This window comes from Oncorhynchus gorbuscha, linkage group LG02 (genome assembly GCF_021184085.1).
Source record: "Oncorhynchus gorbuscha isolate QuinsamMale2020 ecotype Even-year linkage group LG02, OgorEven_v1.0, whole genome shotgun sequence".
NCBI lineage: Eukaryota > Metazoa > Chordata > Actinopteri > Salmoniformes > Salmonidae > Oncorhynchus > Oncorhynchus gorbuscha.
Genome location: NC_060174.1, coordinates 77,724,640 through 77,739,098, shown reverse-complemented (window position 1 = coordinate 77,739,098; position 14,459 = coordinate 77,724,640). Strand labels below are relative to the sequence as shown.

Sequence of the window (14,459 nt, the reverse complement as noted above, 5' to 3'; positions counted from 1 at the left end):
CCCATTAGCTCATGTTGAGCAACATTTCTATTAAAAAGAGGAGGATCCTATCAGCTTTCTATAGGTATGGCCTACTATATGTATTTCTCTACTTTCCTAGTATTAAGCACATTGCTTATCTTTACAACAGGAGTATAGTCTACCTGGCTGGCATGAAAATTAAACACGGGAAAAGCGTCCTCCATTCTCTATTTAAGTGTATTTTTCCCTCTGCCCCTGTTTCGAGACAGGTGCATGATAATGGTCCATTCTAAATCAAAACTAATTTCACACATATATTATTTAGTATATTATTTAGTATATGTAAAGACAATATTAAATCAAGAATAGTGTGATGGGTGACAATGTTAGCCTATCACTTATGAATTATATATTATCACGTGTGAATGAATCCCAGCTTAAGGCAAGCAGCGCATACATTGTTTTGCGACTTTTTCAAATCATAGTCGCACACTACATGTAGCCTAGCCCATATGCCTATATATTTTGATAAGGTTTGTATCACAACTAAAGTGGCCAAATAACTTCTTAAAATAAAGCACATGAATCCGCTTTATAACGGGTGTAGAGCCTAAATGGAATACGTACGCAGCGGGTGAGTTTCAAGTTTGGGGAAGATAACTTTCACCATAAAAATGCACCTTTATAATAAAATAAATACATACATTATCACATTTGTGGTCACTTTTGAGAATGGTGTTTTCCTGCTAATGGAACATTCACGCTTATAGCCTACTGCAGTGTGAGCATTTGGCTGAGCTTATAATGTTAAGAAATAGCCTAATAGTTTATCAACATTTTAAGCTAAACATTCTCATCTGTTGCATCAGGCTCATTGCTTAAAACAGTTTTTTTGACGGTAGTGGTTGTATTAATTTGGGTCCCAAATTAATTTGCATCCCACAACTGTCTCAGACTATATTTGGAATATTTATTTATCACACTGAATAGAATAGGTCAACTTTTGTACTATGGGGGTTAGTAGATTGACATAGGCTAGTGCTTTTGCTGTTCATTAGGCCTACTCATCTTGTTGGCTGACAGAAAATACATGTGGACAGTTCTTCCAATATCTTTGATATGCGGCCTGGGAATTGTATAAGGACGCATGCAGTTGTGTCCCACATGTGTCTGTCTTCACTTGTAGCCTGTGAGAAATCACGGCCACGTGATGGAGAGCCACGTGAGTGAGAGGTGGAAGAAAGGAATTATCATATTAGCCCAAGAGCACAACGGCCATTGGCCGCAAAAGGCATGGATAGAGCCGGGAAATTCGAGGCATTATCAAGTGCTTGTCAAATTGTGAATAAGAGACTGATAAAGTGTGTACAGCCTGCTTCCGCAAAAAAACAAAGCAGAGCTTATGCCTTTCATGCGATATTTTTCAAATCATCATTAGAGTCGCATCATGCAGCCTTAGAATGTATTAAAAATCAAAACATATAGCCCAACATTTGTATCACAACTAAAGTTACATAAATAACTCTAAATGAAGCATATAGTAGTACCTGTTTCTTTGTTAACCACTCAACACAGAATAGCCACATGTGCATTCCCTCAAATCGTTTGGAGAAAATATACTTTCTATTTTATTCAGCTATGTTCAATTGTATTCTTCATACAAAAAAATAAAATAATGCCACGGAATTCTAAGCAAATCTTGTCTGCAAAATGTTTTATTTGACCTTTATTTAACTAGGCATGTCAGTTAAGAACAAATTCTTATTTTCAATGACGGCCTATGAACAGTGGGTTAACTGCCTTGTTCAGGGGCAGAAAGACAGACCTTGTCAGCTCGGGGATTCGAACCTGTGTGTAGCCCATAGCCATATGGCATATCCAGATGAGGGCCTAACATAAGGACAACTCAGTGTATGCTACTCTGTTCTTCTGAAATAGACTACATTTTTTCATATAATGTTTCTTTAGACCTGTCTAAAATAAATAATGGATTTATTACATGGATTTATTAGACTTTTTAAAATGTAGAAGTTCACAAGGTCTGCATCAGTGGCTTGTAGGCTATGCGTGGAAGCCAGGAGATGCTAAATGTGTTTATGATCATTAACGGTAAATTAGTGTGAGACAGCAGTTATTTTCTTTACCATCACCTGTTGACAAAATGGCATGACCGCCAGAGCCCTACTCATATGTCCACCCGTATATTCATATATCCCTCTTTCAATCCAGACTGCTGTTACTACTACTACTACTACTATTACTACCACTACCACTACCACCACTACAACTAAAACCACTATCACTACTCCAACTACCACCACCACCACCACTACCACTAACACTACTGCCACTACCACTAATACCACTACCACTACTTCTACCACTACTACCATTACTACCACTACCACTACTACCACTACTTCTACCACTACTACCATTACTACCACTACCACTACCACTGACACTACTACCACCACTACTACTACAACTACCACTACTACCACTACCACTACCACCACCACCACTACCACTACCACCACCACTACTATTACCACTACCACTACCCCTACTTCTACTACTACTACTACTACTACTACCACCACTACCACTACCACTACCACTACCACTAATACTACTACTACTATATCTGATTAGCATAAACAGTGAGTATATCCGTGATCTGCGTGTGTAACTACCTGTCTCCCCACTTCACTGTTGTGCAGGTGCATCAGCTTGTTGGCGTGGGAGCCTGCCTTCTTCATCTTCATGGGGGCGTCAGAGAACTTGGAGCCCATGACCAGGCCGTAGTGCAGGTTGTCTGCACAGCCACCCCAGCGGTAGCCTGGCTCGGGGATCTCTCCGGGGATGGGGCCACATGAACACAGCCGCAGGTCCCCTGATGTGCACGCCCGCGCGATGGTGTGGCTGATGGCTGCCGCGGACAGGGCGTACACGAACGCTGACTCCCTTGTGCCTGTTGAGAACAACAAGACAAATTCTTGTAAGTGAGGGAACTGACTTCTGTAGATTAACTGTTATTGTTTTTCATTCATGTAACCTTCATTTAACCCTAACCTGTACCCTTAGTGAGGGTAACATGACAAAGTCACTAGACATATATGGTTATACAGCCAGAGTGAATAATATGGATGTTATAAAGCGAGTGGACAAAACATTAGGAACATCCTCTTTCCATGACAGACTGACCAGGTTAATCCAGGTGAAAGCTATGATCCCTTATTGATATCACTTGTAAAATCCACTTAAATCAATGTAGATGAAGGGAAGGAGACAGGTTAAAGAATGATTTTTAAGCCTTCAGACAATTGAGATATAGATTGTGTATGTGTGTCATTCAGAGTGCCTTTAAACAGAGTACCGGTTTGAGTGTGTCAGGAACTGAACCGCTGCTGGGTTTTTCAAATCAACAGTTTCCCGTGTGTATCAAGAATGGTCCACCACCCAAAGCACATCCAGCCAACTTGACACAACTGTGAGAAGCATTGGAGTCAACATGGGCCAGCATTCCTGTGGAACACTTTCGACGCCTTGTAGAGTCCATCCCCCTGATGAACTGAGGCTGTTCTGAGGCCAAAGGGGGGGGGGGTGCAACTTAATATTAGGAAGGTGTTCCTAATGTTTCGTACACTCAGTGTATAGGTAATGAAGTGTGTACACACAGATGGCATATATGTCAATGCTGGATGATGGAGGTAGGAGACAGGAAGAAAGAACCATTCAGGCCATCAAAGACATCCCTGTATGAAGAAGAGCATTCGTCTAGAGTCTGCCAGGGGCTTCTTAAGACTGGTCTAACAGTTGACAGATGGAGCCTGTCTTCTCCTGAGGCTCATCATCGTGGAGCTATCTCACTAAACCTTTGATTAGAAGCCAGCTCTTTGTTGTGGGGTTTTTACATCTTCACCCAAACTCAGTAAAACTGGAACTGGCATTGGTTCTGTCTGGCTCAGCAAAGATCCTTCTGGCAATGGAAATGAACCCATCAATGTACAAGTCCAGAACACGGAAAGACTCTCAAAACACTGCAAGGAGTGTGCATTTAATGAAATGAGGATCGATAGAAAAAATGTAGGCACATTACTAATGCTTTGTACTGAAGGGAGCAACTAAGAGCCTGCCTATTCATAAGAAGTATGTTCCGCAGAGATCGCTGGCAATATTTCACATCATGCTTTACTATAGAAAGACAGATGCATTTAGGTAATGTATGCCGTAAAAAGGATTTAAAACTGGGAAGGATGAGATGCTACAAAAAAGATATCTAGATCCCTTCGAATAGTCACTGTCCAACTCAATGCTATCTCTTACATAGTGGAATCTATTGTGCAACAGAAAAGGCACTACTATTTTTATTTTTTAAATTAACCTTTATTTAACCAGTTAACCTGTTACTCCTACCCCATACTTTTTCGAACATTCTGTTAAAAATCGCGCAACATTTCAGCGCCCTGCTACTCATGCCAGGAATATAGTATATGCATATGATTAGTATGTGTGGATAGCAAACACTCTGACGTTTCTAAAACTGGTTAAATCACGGCTGTGACTTTAACAGAGCGTGAGTTTCATCGAATAGCGCAGGAAAACCTGATCACTGAAAATGGAAATAAATATCCTTGTGCTTACTTACAGGAATTGTTCAAAGTGAACCGAATTACATGAGACCGAGGTTTCAGCGCCTACAGCTACCACACGTTGTCTAGAGTCTTGTCATTTGATTCGCAATTGATTCTTGGTCTAACCGGTTCAAGGGAACTCCTTCCTTCCGTTCTCCGACCCGATGTTTTGGTCGAGCTCTCTCGGCCATGTTTTTTTCCAGACGACACCTATAGAAGTTACATCGCCTCCTGATGAATTTTATCGCTTATTAACGTGTACTAATACCTAAAGTTGCATTACAAAAGTATTTCGAAGTGTTTTGTGAAAGTTTATCGTCAACTATTTGAATTTTAAAAAATGACGTTACGTTATGAAACGCTCTTTTTTTCCGTTTATCATACAGTCTACATAGAACGATATCTAGGCTATATATGGACCGATTTAATCGGAAAAAAGAACCAATAGTGATTATGAGACATCTAGGAGTGCCAACAAAGAAGATGGTCAAAGGTAATGAATGTTTTATATTTTATTGTGCGGTTTGTGTAGCGCCGAATATGCTAATTATTTTGTTTACGTCCCCTGCGGGTCTTTTGTGGTGTTACATGCTATCAGATAATAGCTTCTCATGCTTTCGCCGAAAAGCATTTTAAAAATCTGACTTGTTGACTGGATTCACAACGAGTGTAGCTTTAATTCAATACCCTGCATGTGTATTTTAATGAACGTTTGAGTTTTAACTAATACTATTGGCATTTAGCGTAGCGCATTTGCATTTCCAGAGCTCTAGATGGGACGCCTGCGTGCCAGGTACGAGCAAGTGATCCATTGAGGTTAAAACCTCATTTGTGAGGGGGCGACCTGGCAAGAAGGAAATACAGGGAAAGTGTGTACATAAAGTGTACATAAAATATTATAACAAAAAAATACTAAATACACACAAAAGACAAAGTGTCACAAGTTACAGATACGTTTGAAGATTATCTGTATCTAAGCTATGAAGACAACCACATCAAGTACTTGGAATTTAAAGAGAAGAACTTTGTAGCACAGATATTATGGAGGTGAGTGGGTAGGGTGATAGCGGATGATTTTCTTTCTCTCAAGGGGACACAAAGAAGAATGGTATCCTTTGCTTGTCACAGTGAGCTCTGCCCTCAGAGCACAAAAGACCACCAAGGACGATAATTAAAGCTTTAAACTCTCTCTTGTAAATAATCTCCAGCGACACTTAGGTTTGATTTTTGAATCCCACCAAGGACACAGAGTTTCTGCTGTGCTAATCATTTGGTCAGAGATGATCACTCCTAGTTCGTTTGAAAAAAACGTATAGTTCGCACACCGAGCACAATGGATCTCACACCACCATTTCAGTCAATAGATCTTCACATAGTTTACTCCAGTATTCTGGAGTTGATTTCCGTATTTTACGCCTAGTTCTAAACACCATAAATAATAGATTGTGACCAGTAGGCCTACCTCTGTCAAGGTCCGGTCGATACCTCGAGGAGTCACTGGGGATTTCAATAGAGGAACAGTTCCAGCGCATGTCAGCGAAGGTCTTCTGGCAGGTCTTCTTGACCTCGCGAGCTGCAGCGATGATGGTCTGCATGAGCTCCAGGTTGCTCCGACACAGCTGGGCTTGTGAGGACACCAGGCCCGGCAGCAGCTTGCAGTGGTGGGTCTGGTTGATGTGTAAGGACACAGGTGTGTGTGATAGGGCCCTGGAACAGAAACAGACATGCAAAAGCCAATACAATGTCATTTTCTTACTTGTGCCATATACTGAGCCACATGTTTTCAACCATTCAAACACAATGAGAGCTGTTTGGAATGGGGAACATTTTTGGCATTTGAACCACTTGATTTAGGAGATACAATGGAAATGCCCATGGAAATCTCTCAAAAAGTCACGAACACGTAAAACATAATAGACCACAGCTTGGCATCAGGTTATTCTCCTGATTCAGTTCAATAGAGGAGGTTCCAGAACATGCCAAACAATTTATTCATCATACGCAAAAAGCCAAATCTGACGGCGCTACATCTATTAATCTATCATCATTTACATTCTTAATTGGTTTAAAGGATTTTATTCCACCCGAGACTTTACTCTGACATAAATCAGTGTTTTCACTTAGACTGAATAGAAGATTAGTTCATAGAAAATCCACCAGAGAACCTGGTCAGTCAGTCAGTTCCTGATCTTTGTTTTCTATGTCTTGCAGGAGCACTGCGAGGGAGAGAGAGTTCTGTGAGAACCAGCCAATGCCTCATGCACCTTGGCCTGTTTGGGATTAGGAGGAAGGGGCGGCCACTCCATGCCTAATGGTAAACTGCGACACCCCTGTGCTCCTAGTAACCCAGCGCTCACAAGTGTTTATGGTCCCATCTGGTTCACATCCAGGCCCTGTAGCAATATCAAGGCTGGGAGAGACCCTTTCTACGATAGGATTTAGTACAATGTCATGCAATCCCCAATCTCACTCTCTCTCTCTCTGAGGCACATTTTCTGCTCAACGGTTATAGCCTAGAGAAATATTAACAACTTACTCATATAGGTTTCAGATGCTACAGATGCTAAATAACCATTCCAAATCATGTGCAGGCTTAAAATGGCCATTCATCTATGAACAGAATACAAATATGTACCAAAATCACTTAAGAAGAGTGTGTAAAGCTGTCATCAAGGCAAAGGGTTTGAAGAATCTCAAATATAAAATATATTTTTAATTGTTTTAACACTTTTTTGGTTATTACATGATTCCATATGTGTTATTTCATAGTTTTGATCAAGAAAAACCCTGGAATGAGTAGGTGTGCCAAAACTTTTGACTGGTACAGTATATATATACAAAAGTATGTCGACACCACTTCAAATTAGTGGATTCGGTTATTTCAGCCACACCCGTTGCTGACAGGTGTATAAAATCGAGCACACAGCCATGTAATATTCACAGACAAACATTGGCATTAGAATGGCCTTACTGAAGAGCTCAGTGACTTTCAACGTGGCAAAAGTCATAGGATGCCACCTTTCCCTGGTCAACTGTAAGTGCTGTTATTATGAAGTGGAAACGTCTAGGAGCAAAAATGGCTCAGCTGTAAAGTGGTAAGCCACACAAGCTCACAAAACGGGACCGGCGAGTGCTTTGTGGCAACAGTTTGGGGAAGGCTCTTTCCTGTTTCAGCATAACATTCTGACTAGACTGGGCGCGCACGTGCTTCAATGTGCATGTTAATTTTGTCCACCCACACCAGACGCGATCAGGACACACAGGTTGAAATATCTAAACGAACACTGAGGGTAAACCAAGTTTGTTTCTAATATATCCTCATTCATGCTTCTTCTTTGGACTTTATATGGCGGTTAGAAACTTTAAGGTGCATTACCACCACTGACTGGACTGGAGTGTGGAACTCAGTTCATCTTTCAATCACCCACATGGATATATGCTCCTAAAAACCAATGAGGAGATGGGAGAGGTGGGACTTGCAGAACTTAGTTCTATTTTAGTGCCTGGCTATGCAGACCAACTCCATATTAATTCAACGAGCAGGTGTCCACATACCTTTGGTCATGTACTGTATATATATATTTTTTTTTTTTCATTTTTGGAAATGAATCCACCAGTTGCCCATCCCCGCTGTAGAGCATTAATTTTCCAATCTCTAATTCCAGTTAAAATCTTCTTATTAACATTCACCAGGCAACAAATTGAGAACCTCATTTAATCTCAGTACTCAAACTAAAACACACAACCTGTCTTTCTTTTTACCCACATAGACAATATGGCAAAAAATGTCATCTTCAGATGGACAATAAAGTTAAATTATATTCTGTTATTTTCTATAACAGTTTAAGAAGCAATAAAGTAAAAAATGAGAAGGATCAGGAGAGCCCCATCTTCTGTACAACATTGTGCACAATAAAGGAAAAATGCAGACACAAAAATAAGGAAAGTAAAGGTCCTTACAGCCATTTGATACCGGAGCAGATCTGGGACAACAGCAGAATGGTAAGCAGACAGAGCGGGAGGGTGTTAGACATTTTCTTCATGATGATAATGTTCCAACTTAGAGATGACGGTAATGCAGGTGAATGTTGGCTTCTAGGCTCTTCTAGATGCAATCACAAGTCAACTGTCATGGCACCGTCTCACCCTCTATCCCCTGTTTGGTGGAATAGAAAAATGCACCATTAAAATGCACCTCCAGTGAGAATCTCACATTTAAAAGTTAATATTCTGTTACACTCATATCCAAATAATGTTGTTGACTCCTCCTATACTCATATATGTGGCCAAAGCATAAATTGGAGAAGAAGAAAAAAGACCTCAAACTTGTATCTCGACCAGACATAATATTGTTCTATTTCCTTGTTGAGGATTATGTCATCCTCCTGAGGAGGATGAGCTGGCCTATCAGCGGTCTATTTGCGTGAATATTTTGAATGACCAGAATATGCCCACACCATTCCCACACAGAAAAACTTCATTTTAACATAATTAATTACAAAAAAAGTCGGAGGGAAACTATTTTACTCATATTGTCATTAATTATAGGTCATATTTATACAAATCTGGAAACACTGGACAGTTACTTTAAAGCAACATTCCACAGCAAATATTCAAAACAAAATATAATCTATACTATATTGGTTTTATTTATTGTCACATTTTTTTTAAAATATAGTGTAAAAGTAATAGAGAAATCTAAAACTCTATTTCAATAAATGTATTAATTATGGAATATTCTTTCCCACTGCAACAACACCAAGACACATATTCAGCATAGCAAAATTTATAGCAGCAAATAAACATTGCTGAGTTTGCTCATAAATTTCAATGATCCTTTTGGGAAACGCTGATCATGTAAATTACATAAACTCTCCCGAAAGTTGACAGAATCTCAAAAATTATCTGAAAAATTATCACAAAATTATCACAATTGATAAAAGGTTACCTTCCCAAAAGTGTTACCCTCCCACAAATAATGCCCATCTACGACCAATTCTGCACTAAATATCCTGTATATATATGTTTTGTTTAGTTTGTTTTTACAAATGAGCAATTAAAATGTAACTTAGGCTAGGTAGGATATAACCACAAACTGACTGTAATTTATACTTAACTTTGGAGAAATCTCAGAAGGAATTTTAGATATTAGGATGATCAGTGGAAGGCTACAACAAACCAGCACAGTAAACCTATAGCCTCCAGCAAACAAGGTTTTTAGGCCTACATGGCATTACCTGCATCAGATAGGGCCTTTTATTGTCCATGTGAATCTCAGAGCTTTACATCTATGCATAAAACAAAACACTACTGATTGTAGTGATATTTACAGTGGGAAGAGTAGTTGCTTAATAATTCGTATAACCACAAACAATAAGACATATGTCAATATTATCACCAGGGCCAAATATTCACAAGCATCATTAACCATGTGTGTAATGATGATCCATCCAAGTGTATAAACCCGTTTCGAGTTGTCATCTAAATTGGGTTAGGACTATATGCTGTACAGGAGCGTAACAAGACACGTAGGACATTTAAACTAAAACGCATGTGGTAGCCTATACGCGCTAGCAATCAACCATACATTTAGACTAGAGAAGAAAATCCGATTCTACATTGTTAACATTTCTTTAACATTGACATTAACATTTCACTACCCGACCTCTACAGTTGTGGTAGCTAGTTCGTAGCCTAGATATATTAATCTCGAGCTCCCATTAAATGTTTACATAAAGTGCATTGGGTTTATGCGAAGGAAACTTCTCTATACATGCAGAGCTTAAATTGGTATTTGTGTGGGGTGAACTGTCAATTAAATTATTTGTTTTTCCATGATTATCTTCAACAAATATCAATTAAATTCCCTCTATTGGCCATGTCAGCCACGCAACCTAAAGCGGTGGAACTTTTTTCCACATCGTTCTCTTTCAATTTCCCACATGAATGCATGTTTGAAGCTGTCTTCTTGTTTCTAAGCCTTCTATTCAGTCCCTGTGGGGACGGGAGGACAATTCAAAAAGGCACGTGCACAGCTGAGTTATCTTTGTTGCAGGTGCATGTTAACAATTGAATAACATGGAAGGAAAGAGAAACCCGCACACTGCTCTTGCTAGTGTCACTGTTCTTTATTAAGCTCTACTTATCGGCCTCAAGGCCTTCGTCATAGCTTTTTCGTCTGAGCTTTTTTTTTTTTGCGAAGCAAATAAAATTAAGTTAAAGTTCAAATGCAAATATTTTGAGTCACGTTCAACATCATGAAGTGGCCTGTCGAGTCGTTATTCCAACAATATATTGAATACAATCTATCCAAACTACAAGAGTAGAACTTGATCAAATAGAAGCTTTAAATAGCCTAACTTGTGTTAAAACAAGCTTTAAAACAACAACCAAAAATAAGCATGTTATCGATAACTTTAGACTATGATAGTCATGTGATGAAAAAGTATGTCATTGCTCCTCACCTTTAATGATGATTAAGTATCAATTCCGTGTAGCCTAATATCCTTTTGAATTCAATATCTTCCACAAACACGTATAAATCCACAATTTCGTAATTCGAATGAATCCCAAAAAGAGGAAAGCATCGTTTACTCCCCAGCAGCAGCGGCTCTCTTCTCTCGCAGGTTCTTCGGTGTGGTGTGTCTCGAGCTGCTGAATGTGTCTGACTCTTGGCAGTTGGGCAGCCTCAACTCATAAGTACTCCTGCACGGCTTTGATCTCACTGGTGATGTCAGGCACACTTAGCATAACAAAGCGCATTGGATTTGGAATTCCAAGGAAAGGGATAAGACACTCATTGTCCAATCTTGTTCTACACATGATAGACATTTTTGTTATTGTTGATGTTTGTTATATATATATATTTTTGCAGTATTATTTTCGAGGTTGCCCACAACAATAGCAATAGCCAACAATAGCCTCACGCTCACAATAATGATGCTAATATATAATATAAATCAGGAATAATAACATGTAGGCTATTTTTATTATGGTTATTATAATTATGATTATTATGGTTATTGTTATGTGTTTTATTATTATTATTGTTGCTGTTATTGTTATTATTATCATTATTTTTATTGATTAATTCGCCTATTAGTATTATATTGTATTATACTATACTATCATGACCTTCATCGGGCCTATTGATGCTGTTTTCTTATCAGCACTATCTATCTAATTAAAAACTGATTTAAATTTATTATTTAACTATGCTGAATTTTCTTAAATATATTCGATAATAATAAACAAAATATTGAAAATATGTAACGCACATATGATTCCACCATGGTCACCTCGTAATTTTTTTACAAGCAAGACAGGTAACTATTGCTTTATAGTTTCTCTTCACAGCTTCATGTTCTCATGCATCGCCATGTACATTTTATATACCTAGCTCTCTCTGCTCACTTTGCCACCTGCAGAGAATTCCGTAACGCTCAGTGCTCTCCCCGCAGTAAAACAACCACATACCCACGATCCTTAATAACCATGCATTTAAGACACATTCATTGAGAATGTTTCCACTGTTAACACTGTTCCAGTGTGTTGTCTGACAGAGCGGGAACCCCCGCCGGTAATTAGTGCGGGTGTTTGCTTTTATGAGGAAAAAAACTTTATGCGAGAAAGGAGAGGATGACAAAGTATAGGCTACCTATAGGCTACAATTCAAGTTCAGAAAGCCTGGTCCTAATGACTCAGATTAAAAAGAGGGATGGTATTTTATTAAACTGGCATAAACAGCCCATAATTAAACGAATTCATGTATAATTGAACATTTATATTAAACGTTATTATTCTTTCAATTACTGGACAGCAGTTATGTTATGGGACACTTTGCCAAATAGTGTTTCGGCCTTAAACAATGTTGAACACCTGATACAGTCTTTGTAAAAACAAAAGACAAGCTGGAAAAGTATTTTTATGATAAATATTCATTAAAGCAAGACCACAGTTATTCAGATTTGACAATGCAGGGCTTTCTGTTTCACTGGGGTATAAAAATGAGGTAACAAGCATGAAAAATCCCTGTGTCACTCATCACCATTGGAAAAGGCAAAGTGTTCAAAAACGAAGCAGACAAATGGTTGTTAACCTTCATAAATTAGGCAATGGGTACAACAAATAGCTCAAAAATTAAATATGCCACTTACCACTATTAGGGCAAACTTTAAAAAGTTGAAAACCATTGGAACAGTGTTACACTTGCCTGGTAGGTCTATCTTGTCCCCACACACTATGAGGAAAATGGTTCAGGAGGAAAATAAAAATCCAAGGGCCAAGGTTTGAGAATTACAAAACTTGGTCTCATATTCGGGTCACCAAGTCTCAAAATCTACAGTTAGATGCTATCTTCTTGCCAATATGCTCTCTGGAAGAGTTGCCTGAAAAAAATCCTTTATGCAACTGACAAATGTAAATGCACAGAGCTTGCCTAAGGCATTGTCACTTGGATTGAAACCGGTGCTAGGGTCAGATGAGACAAAAATAGAGCTCTTTGGCTATGCTCACCAGTGGTGAGTTTTTTTTTTACTAAAGAAGGGTGCATATGCAGAAAAGTACCTCATACCTACTGTAAAATATGGATGTTATGGGGCTGTTTTGCTTCCTGGGGCCCTTGTGAAGGTCAATAGCATCATGAACTCTACCAAGTTTCAGAACATTTTACAGTCCCTCCAGCATTTCACAGCATTTTATGCTGTGGTAATTCTGAGATATTTCATGGCAATATGCAATGATTTTGTCAAATTGTACATGAAAATGCGCTGACGAGGGGAAAAAGTTTGACCTGTGGCTTGAGTGAACCCTATGATGCTGTAAATGTGTGATGATTGGTTGAAACTGAAAGCCCTTTTTTAGTACTGTGGTGAGTTAGTTTGGTTAGTTTTATTCAATAATAGTGTGATGATTGCTCAAATTTGCAAGCCCTCACACAACATTATCACAGCCACTTTTTCTCACTCCATGTTTTTTTTTACTCCACAGGAGTGTCTTCTATGGTCGGATATCATGAAACTTGTTTAAAAGGCAACTATATGAAAGCAAATAAATGGATTGCTTCACAGAGACCCCCCCCTCCCCCCCCTCCACACACACACACACACACACACACACACACACACACACACACACACACACACACACACACACACACACACACACACACACACACACACACACACACACACACACACACACACACAAAGCGGATGTTACACAAAACTGTCTGTTCTACAACCAGTAAGATCCTGTGTAGATTGAGCTGGGCTCCAGATGGGTATGCATGTTTTAAACCACTGACTTTGCTACCCGCCCGCGCCAAACATGCTAGCAGATCCTCTACTGGCTGCTCCAGAGGGAAGGGAGGATTAACCCCCGGTTTCTTACCACCGGTTTCATCAAGTGGGGTAGACACATTTACGAACCAGAACATGCTCACTTCCCCTCTGTACAGGACAATTCTTTGGCCCAAATCTGTTTGGCAAACGGTACAATCCAAGGTTGTTCTTTGACAGTCACATATCTAGCCAACAGTTGGAGTTTGAATTGAAGGCTCAATGCAGCTGTTCATATCTCAATAATAAATAAGTTCTGGGTAACAATTAAGTATCTTTGTACAATTTTTTAAAAGTTAAAATGGTCCAAAAATAAACAAAAATAGCAAAGAGCAATTCTTCAAGCAAGAATTTTGCTAGGATTGTCTGGGAGTGGTCTGAGTGAGGATGATAATTGGATAAGCCTAATGGGAGGGATATGTAACCTGAAAAATAGCTGTTATTGAAAGAGAGGTTTGAACCCCTAATTTATATTGGTCTATTAACTTACTGTCTATATATATACTGAACAGAAATATAAACT

The 14,459-nt window shown here is 39.1% G+C and overlaps 1 protein-coding gene across 1 annotated transcript in view; it reads right to left on the bottom strand.

The window, feature by feature from the left end:
- The window catches only part of LOC123994527 (protein Wnt-11-like), a 28,125-nt gene extending 16,834 nt beyond the window's left edge, over positions 1–11,291 (bottom strand). The window contains exons 1-4 of the mRNA XM_046297229.1: positions 11,063–11,291; positions 8,559–8,754; positions 6,061–6,305; positions 2,658–2,935 (exon numbers count right to left, since the gene is read on the bottom strand). Of these exons, the coding sequence (XP_046153185.1) occupies positions 2,658–2,935; positions 6,061–6,305; positions 8,559–8,641 (606 nt within the window). The 5' untranslated portion in view covers positions 8,642–8,754; positions 11,063–11,291. The remainder of the gene's footprint in view (positions 1–2,657; positions 2,936–6,060; positions 6,306–8,558; positions 8,755–11,062) is intronic.
- Between the last annotated feature and the right edge of the window lie 3,168 nt (positions 11,292–14,459).